Source organism: Hippopotamus amphibius, chromosome 8 (assembly GCF_030028045.1).
Source record: "Hippopotamus amphibius kiboko isolate mHipAmp2 chromosome 8, mHipAmp2.hap2, whole genome shotgun sequence".
Lineage (NCBI taxonomy): Eukaryota > Metazoa > Chordata > Mammalia > Artiodactyla > Hippopotamidae > Hippopotamus > Hippopotamus amphibius.
Genome location: NC_080193.1, coordinates 92,441,332 through 92,454,454, shown reverse-complemented (window position 1 = coordinate 92,454,454; position 13,123 = coordinate 92,441,332). Strand labels below are relative to the sequence as shown.

The following is a 13,123-nucleotide window of genomic DNA, read 5'->3' as shown; positions in this document are numbered from 1 at the left end:
TATTGCTACTCCAGCTTTCTTTTGACTTCCATTTGCATGGAATATATTTTTCAATCCTCTTACTTTTAGTCTGTATGTGTCCCTTGGTCTGAAGTGGGTTTCTTGTAGGCAGCATATATAAGGATCTTGTTTTTGTATCCATTCAGTCAGCCTGTGTCTTTTGGTTGGAGCATTTAATCTTCTTACATCTAAGGTAATTATTGACATGTATGTTCCTATTACCATTTTCTTATGTTTTGGGTTTGTTTTTGTAGGTCTTTTCCTTCTCTTGTGTTTCCTGCCTAGAGAAGTTCCTTTAGCAATTGTTGTAAGGTTGGTTTGCTGGTGCTGAATTCTCTTAACTTTTGCTTGTCTGGAAAGCTTTTGATTTCTCCATCAAATCTGAATGAGATTCTTGCTGGGTAGAGTATTCTTGGCTGTAGGTTTTTCTCTTTCAAGACTTTCAGTATATCCTGCCACTCCCTTCTGGCCTGCAGAGTTTCCGCAAAAAGATCAGCTGTTATCCTTATGGGTTTTCCCTTATATGTTATTTGTTGCTTTTCTCTTGCCGCTTTTAATATTTTTTCTTTGTGTTTAATTGTCGTTAGTTTGATTAATATGTGCCTTAGTGTGTTTCTTTTTGGGTTTATTCTGTATGGGACTCTCTGTAATTCTTGGACTTGATTAATTATTTCCTTTCCCATGTTGGGTAAGTTTTCCACTATAACTTCTTCAAATATTCACTCAGACCCTTTCTTTTTTTTCCTTCTTCTTCTGGGACACCTGTGATCCAAATGTTGGTATGCTTAATGTTGTCCCTGAGATGTCTGAGACTGTCCTCCATTCTTTTTATTCTTTTCTCTTTTTCCTGCTGTGTAGCAGTTATATCCCCCATTCTATCTTCCAACTCACTTACTCGTTCTTCTGCCTCAGTTATTCTACTGTTTATACCATCTAGAATATTTTTAATTTCAGTTATTGTGTTGTTCATTACTGTTTGTTTGCTCTTTAGTTCTTCTAGGTCCTTATTAACTGTTTCTTGTATTTTCTCTATTTTGTTATTGAGATTTTGGATCATCTTTACTATCATTCCTCTGAATTCTTTTTCAGGCTGTTTTCCTATTTCCTCTTCATTTATTTGGTCTCGTGGGTTTTTATCTTGCTCCTTTGCTTGCAAGGTATTTCTTTCTTTTCTCATTTTGTCTAATTTATGGTATTTGCTGACTCCTTTCCCTATGCTGCCTAGTAGTAATTCCTCTTGTTTCTGCTCTCTGCCCCCTGTGGTGGCATTTGTCTAGTGCCTTAAGTAGCCTTCCTGATGGGAGGGTCTGGTGCCAGCTTTCTGGTGTGTGGATCTGAATCTTTTTGCTCTGATGAGCTGGGCCATGTCAGATGGTGTGTTAGGGTATCTGTGAGCTTAATATGGCTTTAGGTAGTCTGTGTGCTGATGGGTGGGTTTGTGTTCCTGTCTTGCTTGTAGTTTGGTGTGAGGTATCCAGCACTGGCAGTTGCAGGCAGTTGGGTGAAGACAGGTATTAAACTCTGATGGAGGCCTCCATGAGAGTTCTCTGTGATTAATATTTCCTGTGGCTGAGGACTCTCTAGTGGTCTACCATCTTGGACTTGGTGCTGCCTCCCCAGAGCCTCTGACTTGGCATCTGGTTGAGGAATCCAGACTCCAGAGGTCGCTCATCCTGGCAGTAAAGGGGATTAAGAAAGACTATGCAAGCCCAAGACAAATGATAAAAGTTTAAGTGAGGCAAACAAATACTGAATCAAGGAAACATGTACACACACAAGAAAGACAAAAACAGAACCGGATAGAACATGAAGCACTAGAAGAACCTGACAGAAGAACCCCAGAATGCAATCAAACAATTAAAAAGAAAACCAGCATATTCAAAACCAAACAAAAAGGGGGGGGGGGGGGCGGAGGGCAGATTGTGAAAACGAGGACCAAATATAACAGGGACCAAACAGAAACAAGGAGCAAATATAACAAAGAACAAGAGAACAGCCAGGTAGACTGAAGATCCCCAGAACAAAATGAAACAATTATAATTAGAACTAAGATAAAGACAAAACCTAATAACAAAAACCAAAGCAGTGTGTCATCTGAAGAATAAATCAAGGAAACAGAGCAGACCAGTAATATTGATTAAAAGTATAATAAAAGAAAATAAAAAGGGGTAAAACACAGAGTAACAGAAGAGCATAGTATGACTGGAAATATAAAAAGAAAAAGAAAAAAAATAAAATAGAAATGTATTAAAGATGAAGAAAAGAAGATAGGGGAGATAAACTCAGCACTGCAAAAGAGCTAACTAGAAATAGAAATATATAAAAAGGCTAAAAATAAAAGTAAAAAATAGAATAAAAAATGTTATGAAATGTGAAGATCCCTTAGGACTTAGATTGTAATTTAAAAAAGAAAAAAAAGCTAGAACTAACCACAGAGTGGATCAGATCTATAGAATTAATAATTCTGTTTCCCTGGGGTCTCGGCTGTAAGTGTCCTTGAATATGCCTTGAGCCTCAGGCCACTTTTGCCTCCCCAAGAGGCCCTCCTCTGCCTCTAGGTTGGACTCTGGACCTTCTGTGGGTCCTATGGGGTCCATTTAGGCTCTGATCTGGCCCAATTCCTATGTGTGCTTGCTCCCAAAGTCCACAGCTGCCAGAGCTAGACTTTTTTCATTTGTGGGAACATTCATTGTCTACTCAGATATTTCAAAGACATGGGTTCTACCAAGCTGATCATGGGGATTTAGTCTGTGGCATGTATATCTGATGGAAAGATTTTAGAATCTCTTCCTTAGTCCCCCTGTCCCTGGAGTTCAGCTTTGGTTTTGTCCCTGCTTCTGCCTGTGGTCTAACTGCCAGACTCTGGTCCTGAGGCTGCCTTGGAGCTTTTTGGGTCTGCCTCAGTGAAGGTTTCCTTTATTGTTCATCTGCAGACATAGGTGTGTGAGGAGAGAGAGGCTTTGATAGTGGCTCCTCTCCCTGCGTGTGACTCAAGAGAAGCGTCCTGCTTGGATCGCGGGAGCCGCGGGAGTGATGCCAAATGCACAGGGATGCCGGTGGCCACGGGTATAGGAAGTCTGGCCTTAGTGTGGTTCTTCACTGCTGCCCTGTGCTAGGCACCTGAGGAGCAGCCCTCAGGGGCTTTTTGTATTACTCTGAGTGCAGCGGAGCTTCCCTTATTATTTGTCTGTAGGTGCCAGCGTGTGGGGAGAGAGAGGGTACAATAGTGTCTCCTTCCCCTGTGTGTGAGTCAGCAGTAGTGCCCTGTGTGGGCTGCGGGAGGCCTGGCGATGGCGGTGCCTGCTGCACAGGGAAGCCGGCAGGCTCGCGTGGAAGCGGAATGTCTCCAGAGCTGGCCCACTCTGTGGACTACTTCCGTCTCTTGGCAGCAGGCACACCAGGCCAGCCCCCGCAGGGGACTGTCCCTTGTCGACCGCGACAGCCAGGCCCAGAGGGGGCCTGCCTTTGTTCCTCACAGGCAGCGAAAGAGAGGCTACAACAGTGGCTCCTTCCTTCTGCTTGTGACTCAGCAGTAACAAAGAGAGAACAAATAATATGACACTAAATGGAAAATGACAAAATGCATTATAAAACAAAATGAGAGTGTAAATATTCTTGCTATTAATTTCAGCTCTTTATGAAGCAAAAGGATTGCCAGAATTACTAAATTTTTTAAGTAAACCTGTAGAGTGAGTAAGTAAGTAAGTAAATAAATAAATAAATAAATAAATAAATAAATAAATAAATAAAATTCAGGTCTTACTAAGGGTTAATGAGAATGAATTCCAGTAATTTTTTTCAAAAAAAGATGGATTATTTTTACCCTTTTTCTTCATATTCACTTACCTATATATTGCTGCTGCCTTTTGTAAATGTTCCGTAGTTCCATTAACTACATTTTGTTGATCTGAAAGCTCATACAAGCTTGAAGTTTCAAAAGTACAGTTTCATATCCAATATTAATAGTGTTACAACAAACACACCAAAGGAAATAAAACCTTTAAAATTTAATGCCTCACAAGGGAGAACTGTGTTAAAACAGTGCCCTCTTACAAGTTACAAATGGGAAATACATTTTAAATGAAAATGCTTCTGCTCTAGAAGAGTAGATAACTATGTCTTATAGTGAGTTCAAAGTTCAGAGAAATATCCATCCTTCAGTTACCAGAATAATAAATTAAATCAAGGGAGACAAGGAGAGAGAATAGAAAAAAAAAGGGGGAAATAAAGTAAAAGCAGGAGGTCAGTGAATAAAAAACATTTCCTTGTGAACCAACTTCTCCCTACAAAAATGATAGGAAAACAGCAGACAGAGCAACAGAGAGAAAATTGCATCAGGCTTCTGTGTTTATGTTTTTGATGGAAATGTACAAATCATTTCCATCCCTTGCGGTGCTGTCATGCTCCATCACTTTAGTCCATTTTCACCTTGCAAGGAATTCTGAACGGGACTTCTTCTCCGGCAGCTAATTAATCTCTCACAAGCCTGCTCTTGCAGCCTGTCTGCCTGGAATGCCCCACACCTTAAACAAGTGACTTGTGAGCAGATTTCTTCCCCCCTTGAGCAGTTCTTTTTTCCTTTAAGCTATGGGAAGACCCAGCTTTTTCTTTCATTTGGTAAACTATGTGCACTAGAATATATCATTATATATTCTATCCCGCTACCATAACCAAATACACTCCCAAATAATTAAATTGGGTTTTAATGACAAAAGACAAAGCCTGAATATCAGTTGTGAATGTGCACAGTGCAATAGCACACATAGTATGTAAGGACACACATTACTACATTGTACATTTTCTATGTATGTTTATTTGTTAGACCCTCATTGTGATGAAAACATATAATCATATTTATAATACTGTTGCATTTGCCATAAAAATACTACCAGATTTTGCAAATAGGAGACTTTTTAGCTTTTTGGCAAATTCTGTATGTAAAAAAAGATTAAGGTAAGAGCATAATTGTTTATGGGTTGAAATGCTTCAATTAAAAAATAATAACAATTCTATTCAGATTTAGTCTATTTAATAAATACACTCTTTTAAAAAGTTACCACTAATGAACTACTTGCAAATAGCAATACTTAATTTTTTCACAGGTGGAATTATCTTTCTCTAACAGCACATAGGTTAGAAATAGTAATCATTCTTTAATAGTTTGCTGATGCTGTTCACAGATCATCTTTTTTATGCAATTATCTGTATTGCTTTATTTTCTCTCACATATTTGTCTGTTAAATTTTTTGTGGATTTTTGTTTGTATATTTCTTTATATTTTCTTTCCTTTTTAATTAAACATAAAAGACTTCTCAGTAGCTATGTAATGCATGCCTTTAGAAAACAGAGATATATATGTTAATGGTATAGCTATTCCAAATATTAAAGATTCTTTATCCATCTGTGAAGATACATGTACTTGTCACATGCACGTGTGGAGATGTACTTGATAAAAGAATAGGATCGCTATAAATATTCAGTTATTCACAGAAATGGATATTAAGTATTTATTGTGTTCCACATATCAGGAGAGTGAAGCCAGAAGTAAAAAATATTCTGAAAACTGATATTTATTTTTAATTGTTTTGTCAAGGTAATATATACAGTGAAACAGGCAGCTTTTAAGTGTTCAATTAGATGAGTTTTGACAAATATATATACCTTTAAAACTAATGAAGATATAGACCATTTCTATAATCACCAGAAAATTCCCCTGTTCATCTATGAAAGTCCACTCCCCATAGCAAACACTGTCTGGTTTCTATAACCACAGAATGTCTATTCTTGAACTTCACATGAATTTAATTATATAATACATAGGCATATTTGTCTGGATTCTTTCATTCAGTATTACTGAGATTAAAGTATATTCTTGTAATCAACAATTTATTATTTTTAATCACAATCTGAGTTAATATGGTATAACTTCATCTAATATATAAGGACCTTAAAATAATGTAATTCTGTTTACCCCATCCTTATGATTTTGCTTTCTTATATTTTACTTCTACATGTTTAAAACACTGTCCAGTACAATGATGGTATCTTTACTTTAGCAAGTTGTCTTTTAAAAATTGGAAAAAGATGTTTTACATTTACCCATCTATTTATCATTTGAAATGATGTCATTCTTTTCTGTATACAGATGTTTTCATCTGATGTCCTTTCCATTCAGTCTGAATACATTCTCTTCAACATTATAGGAAAGATCTGCTGCAGATGAATTTTCTTAGCTTTCATTTGTCTGAAAACTTGTTTCATCTTCATTATTGAAGGTATTTTATTCAGTGCTTAAAAATGTTGTTCTATTTTATTCTGTCTATTGTTTCTGTTGAGAAGTCAGTTGCCATTTGCATCATTGTTTCCTACATGTTACATTTCTTGCATGTTACATTTCTTGCATTGATTGTAACTTTCAGATTTTTGTTTTATATTTTGCTTTTAGCAGTTTTACAATGATATGCTTAGGTGTGTTCTGTCTGTTGTTAATTATGCTTGGAATTTCTGGGACTTCTTGGATCTGTACAGTGGTATTTCTCATCAAATTGGGGAACACTTTAGCCATTATTCTTTCAAAAATGTTCTAACCCTGCTCTCTTTCCCTCTTTCTCTACACCATCCCCCACCTTCAGAAACTCAGTTATTCCTGTATTAGACCACGTGATTATCCCTACTGATGACTGAGGCTCTATCTATGGTTTTTCAGCATTTTTTCTCTGTTCTTCAATTTAAGTAAGTTCTATTGATCTTTTTCAAGTCCACCAATCCTTTTTTTCTGCAGTATCCAACCTGCTGTTTTGCTCATGTAACAAACTATTTCACATGCTTATCAATTCTTTTTTTATAGTTTCCATTTATTGTCTGAGATTCTCTATGTGTACACCCATCATAATTGTTTCTTTAAATCCTTAAACATTTATGATATATGGTTGAAGTCTTGGTCAAACCAACATTTGATTCATCTTAGAATCTATTTCTACTACTGAGCTTTTTTCTTGATTGTGGGTCACATTTTCTACCTCTTCACAAGTGTACTAATTTTTTTTAATTATGTACTAGATGTTGTTAATAGCAAATTATAGGGAATCTATATTAAGTGGTCTTTCTGTAAAAAATAGTAAATTCTGTTCTAGCAAGCTGTTTAACTATAGGCAGATCACTTTTTTGCCCTTTCAGGCTTAGTTTTACTCTTGGTCAAGACAAGTCTGTTTTGGTTTTGAACTCAATTCATGAACCTGACCCTTACTCCTGTGATGGGTTCTTTTCTGTAGACACAACTGAAAGTCTGAGGTGCTTAGTGAGTTGGAATTAAAGTCCAATGTCTTCCATCAGTACTCGGTCTCTGGTATCACTGTACAGCCCTCAACCCACTCTGGTTGAGATTAAAGTCCAGTGTCTTCCAACAGTACCTGGTCTCTGGTATCATTGTATAGCACTCAACCACACAACAGGGAATTTCTGCTAGGGTTTGTGGAGTTTTACTCTGCAGAAATGCCATCTAGACGTTGGTTAACAATTCATAGCAAATCCCTGCAGGAACTACTGCCATTTCCCATGCAACTCCCTTTTCTCCCATACCCTTCACTGCAAATTTCAGGCACAGCAGCAGCGCAGACTACTCTCATTTCCTCTTGGCTCAGTGAGACTTCAAATCTACTGTGGTTCGACTACTATATTTAGTAGCAGGGAAGTGTTTTCAAGCAGAAAGTCAGGGAGATCATGGAGCTCCCTGAATTTTTTTTTCCTTTGCTCGAGGATTCCCATCCTGTGTTGTGTTTAGTTCAATGCCAGAAAATAGTTACCTCATATAGTTTGTGTCATTTTATAGTTGTTTATGGTGGAGGGTGAAGTACAGTACCGGTTACTTCATCATGGTAGCACAAATCCCAACAAGACATTTTTATTGTTAGAGAAAGGAGATAAAGGAAACTGCCAGAGGTGAGGCAGGTTGAGGGTGGTAAGGGAGGCAGGAGCCTTTAGAGTTGATATAGAGCTTGTGCCTTGAGGGGTTTTGCAGCAAGCTGTATCTATACTTTGAACTACAAAAGTGAAGGAAAGATGAACTTTGGGAATCAAGCCAGTAACACACTTGGTGAGAAGTCTTTTTGGACTTCTAAATCAGGCAAATCTGATTAGAAATTAGAGATAACCTAAATCTAATTTTCCTCCTTCTGCCCTTAATCTTTAGCAAGTAGCTGTTCCATACAATGTTAAGTCATGATAAAAAGAAACCAACCCAGAACTGGTGATGAATTGCAAAAATTGAAGAATAAATATAAAACAAATTCCACTGAAGAACATACAGTGCATAAGGAATTACCTAAGTAAAGTTACCAATAATTCAGACAAAAAGTCCTGTGTATTTGCAGAGAAATTACAGAAATGCTGTATTTCAAGTTGATTTTATATAATAAAATAGAACATCAAAAGAGCTAAAGCATTTTATTACGATTTTATAAGACAATAGATGCAGATGAAAAGCAGACTGAAAAAAATATCAGGAAAAAAGTGAAATCAAAAACATCAATAAAGTTTTTGATTGCTCCCTCTTCACATACCCACACAAATAACCACAATTAAAAATTATAAAGAACAGATGTGAAAAAGAAATTAGATAGATAGATAGATAGATACAAGGGTTATAGAGAAAAGTTAAATGTAGAGGAAAATGAAAGAAAACAAAACATAGCTGGTGTTCCTAAAGGGGGAAAAACACAAGCAGAATAAATGGAAGAGAAAAACATAAAGATATGGTGAACAAATAACTATTTACTAGGATAACAAAAGTCTAAGTTGGAAATTGCTATCAAGCCATGGCATGCGGAAATTTCTGAACTCCAGTGTTTGCAAAAGAACTACTAGGGCTATGGGCATAAAAAGCAAATCATCCACAAAGGAAACTAGGCAGGAAAGGGAAGAGAGATTATGCTGGCTTCAGACTTTGCCCCTGGTATGAGACAGTGAAACATTTCTCTGGAAACATTTGAGGAGGAGAACTGATGACCCAAGATATTACAGCCATTCACAATTACTCCTGAAGTACTGAATAATCAAGAAAATATATAAATGTATGGGTTCAGAGGATTAATTTAAATAAATATTAAGTGAACACTAGCAGGATGGGTGGCACTAAGCAATACTGGGATTTGTGATTAATGATCATATGTGCGTGTTATAATTTTTGACATTGTAAGATTAACAATATGATTTCAAAAAATTGGTAGGTAAGTAAAAGAAAAGTAGGAGGAATTATAAACATGTTATAATTATAAGCATTTCCTTTTTAAGTTACACTTTCTATAAATGAAATGTGACTAAAAATAACATACTTAATTTTAATATTTTCTTAATGAGAAGATATATTTTAGAGAATAATATTTCATAATAATAAAATACTAACTTTCAGTAATGCCATTAATTCTACTTGTTTTGTTTCATGGTTAACTCTTAAATAATTTAATTTAATAATTTACTACATTATATAATAGATATATAATTTTCCTTTTTCTGTGAAATCTCTCAGTCTCTCTCTGTCTCTCTGTCTCTCTATCTCTCTGTCTCTCTCCCTGCCATAGAGCTATATCTGGACCAATTACTCTAATAGTTAAAGATGAGTTTTTCAATGTAGTGAGCTTTGGAATGTAAAACTTTAAAAAAATGTTTTGTACTTATGTTTTGAAAGTCATTAGAAAACAGCAGGTAAAATTTCTTCATAAAACAGTAGTTCTTTAAAAATAAAAGAAAATAATTTATCCTGTAAATGTTAGCACCCATCTCAAAAAAAAAAATCATAAATAAAATCAGAGCATACTTACAAGTATCCAAATATATTTTTGAAGAGTCAGGTATTAAATATTTTAGGCTTGTGAACCGTATGGTCTCTCATAACTATGCATCTCTGTTATTGTCATGGGAAAGCAGCAATAGACATGTGTAAACAAATTGACATGTTCCAATAAATCATTCTTTGCTAAAATAGGCAGCTAGCCATGGGCCATGGTTTATTGACCCTGGTATATATTGACATTTCATCAACTTTAATGATCAAAATATTATCGGCCTCTCTCGGAAATATTGAGATAAAGAAACTGATACAAAATGGCCCTGATTAATGAATTTATTGATTTTATATCCTTGTTCCTGATATAAATTACTGCAGCACTTCACTTTGATATGAAAAGTTTCAATCAAGGGGATTGCCACTGAGTAATTTGTATATGTATCCACATAAATCTGAATACTTTCTGACTTCTCAAAAATGCAAAATTTAAGTGAGGAGGAACAAAGAGTTCTTAGATGCGATGCTCAAGTTGACTTCTTCCCTTCCCTTTTACGTTTGCAACTTTGGTCAGAAATCTCAGATTGTTGGAGCTAGATTGGACCTCTAAGTGCATCAAATTAAGTAATCTCATTCTCACAAGAAGGAACCCTACTGCCACTGACATTAATAACTTCTTTATGGTAACCCTGCCAGTTCTTGCCAAGTTAGAACTGGAACCCAGGCTCCCAGCTCCAATGGCAAAGTTTTTCCCACGCTACCATACTGTCACATGTGGAATGGCTCAAGCCAGACAGCAGTCAGTTGATCAGAGTTTAACCAGGTTGTTATCATGTTAGAAATGTACCTATGTTGACTCCTCTGTTCTTAGCATAATTAGTTATCCTGATTCTTTTCTTTCTTTATTTTTAAAGTAGGTTTATAAATAAAGTTAATTAAAAGACAATCAGACATTACAAATGAGAAGTGATGCTGCTCTGTGAATGTATCCTGATTCATTAAGAAACAATCCTTTCATAAAATGGCAAAAGGCAAAACTGCAATTGTCTTTGCTTTTGAGTTATTTCTAGTCATTTAGATGAGTGGTTCTCAGACTTTTGTAAGTATCAGAATCAACTGGAGAGCTTGTAAAACACAGACTGGTGGGCCCCAGCCCCAGCGTTTCTGATTCAGTGGGTTTAGGATGAGGACCAGTTTGCATTTCTGACTTGCTCTCAAGGGATGCTCATTCTGCTGGTCTGGGTAAAACACTTTAGAGAACCAGTGGTTTAGATTCTTTTCCCTGAAGGCAAATTATAACCATGAGAGGAGATGTAAATTCACAATGCTGCTCAGGCTCCATCTCAGACCAAGTGAAATAGAATGTCTGGGGTTTGAGGTGGAGTATGTGCTAAAAGTATCTCAGGTGATTCTAATATAAAGCCCAAGATGAGAAAAAAAGAAAAGACAAGAAAAGAAAAAAGAAAGAAACTGAACAACCTAAAGAAGTTTATCTGGCCTTCACATATTAGTGAAATGTTTTCTTCCTCAGCATATGAGAAAAGAAACAGTTTATGAGATGGGAACAGTTTTTCAGTAGCCATTTCATGATAAGTAATAAATGAGATAGCATAAAGACGGCTTTACCAACTGACTTTGTAAGTTAAGCGTAATTTAAATTTAGTCAATTTTATAGTAATTCTATAAAGTGCTTAGAATATAACGTGGTTGTAGAATTCTCCTTTTAAAATGTTGTTCTTATACATTTTTGCCACTTATAAAACTACTTTATACCCCAGATACTTAAATTATCTTTGTTAACGTTGTATAGAAAGCATAAAAAAATTTAGGTGCTAACTGCTAAATCTTTATTTAACTTTCAATTTTTCTCTATACAGTGAAAGATGCAGATACACTTTGTATGGACATACAGATTCTGTGAACAGCATCGAGTTTTTTCCTTGCTCCAACACTCTTCTCACAGGTTCTGCAGATAAGTCCCTGTCTGTATGGGATGCAAGAACGGTAAGCAAATCAGCAACACTTTTTTCTGATTTTGATAGGTCTTGTCACTCTTAGTCACTTTTAAGGTACTGGATACAACTTGTGATGTAATTGTACAGGGGCATGTAGGATAAAAGAACGGTAGTTCCTATTTATAAGATCTTATCTATGTGCTGTTACCTACCCTGTCTCCTAAAAGTAGGACTATAAAAATAATGTAATTACTTCATTAAACATTAATGCAACAATTATTGATTGAGATAGAAACTCTGCTGGTATAATACAAGTGACAGGGAAACACATAGCAGCTCTCCTTAAGAACCTTGTAGCTTGGAAAAGAAGGAGAAATGAGATTTTAATGCAGTGAGGTATGTGTTAAAATGGAAGAGTATACAACATACAGGGGAAAAGCAAGGAGAAATCTTCTCTGCCTAGAAGGGTGTGTATGGCTCTCAAGAGGAGGCTGTGCTTGAGCTGAGTTTTGGAGGGTAAGTAGGATATACCAGTTAATTTTGAGAAGGTGGATTCCAGGGAAGAGCAGTGCATGTACAAAGCCATAGATGTATGAAGCTATAAAGGCATATTCTGAGAGTAATAATATGTTTGAACAGAGGTTAAGGAAGAAGGAGGAAAAGACAAGCAAGAGTATACAGATAGACAAGGGCAAGATCATTAAATATCTGAAGTTTTATAGTTTTCAGAGGGAACCTATTAAAGCATGTTCAGCGAACAGGGTAACATAATCAGATTAGCATTTTAGAAAGATTAATTTGATAGAGTTAAGGGAATCATTCTCATTGAGAAGACTTGTACAGTAGGCTGTGAGCAGATGAAAATTTCAATCAGGAGACTGTGAGAATAAAAAGGAAAAAATGGATTCAAGATAAGGGGTTTAACTCTCACAATTTGAAGAGTGATTGGAGGTAGAGATAATGGGAGGAAAGAAAAGGGATTTAGAGGTGACCAACTGTCCCTGGTTTATCTAAGACTGAGAGTTTTCCTGGGTCATGGGATTTTTCAGTGTTAAAACTAGATAATCCTGGATTACTGTGGCTTCAGAAGTGAATTAGTTGTGACGAAGTGGAGACGGAATTTGGGGACTACATTTTCAAAGAGTTTGGCTGTGAAGATGAAGAGGAGAAAAGACTATATCTCTAGGATTGAGTAGAGACTTCCCTTGTTCAGATAGGAGACAGCAAGTTTATTTGCTCAGGAGTACCAGAGAGGAAGGGATTAAAGATTCAGGCAAAGAGAAAACACAACTAACTGAGAACACACTTTAGTAATTTGAGGAATGCCAAAATATGCAAAACAGGGTCTCCATATTTGTCCTTAGCAACATTTGATGAGGATAATGAAGGA

At 36.2% G+C, this 13,123-nt stretch overlaps 1 protein-coding gene across 1 annotated transcript in view; it reads left to right on the top strand.

The window, feature by feature from the left end:
• Positions 1-13,123, top strand: part of SPAG16 (sperm associated antigen 16) — a 939,339-nt gene that overhangs the window by 547,857 nt on the left and 378,359 nt on the right. Inside the window, exon 13 of the mRNA XM_057746094.1 lies at positions 11,656-11,782. Coding sequence (XP_057602077.1) covers positions 11,656-11,782 — 127 coding nt within the window. The remainder of the gene's footprint in view (positions 1-11,655; positions 11,783-13,123) is intronic.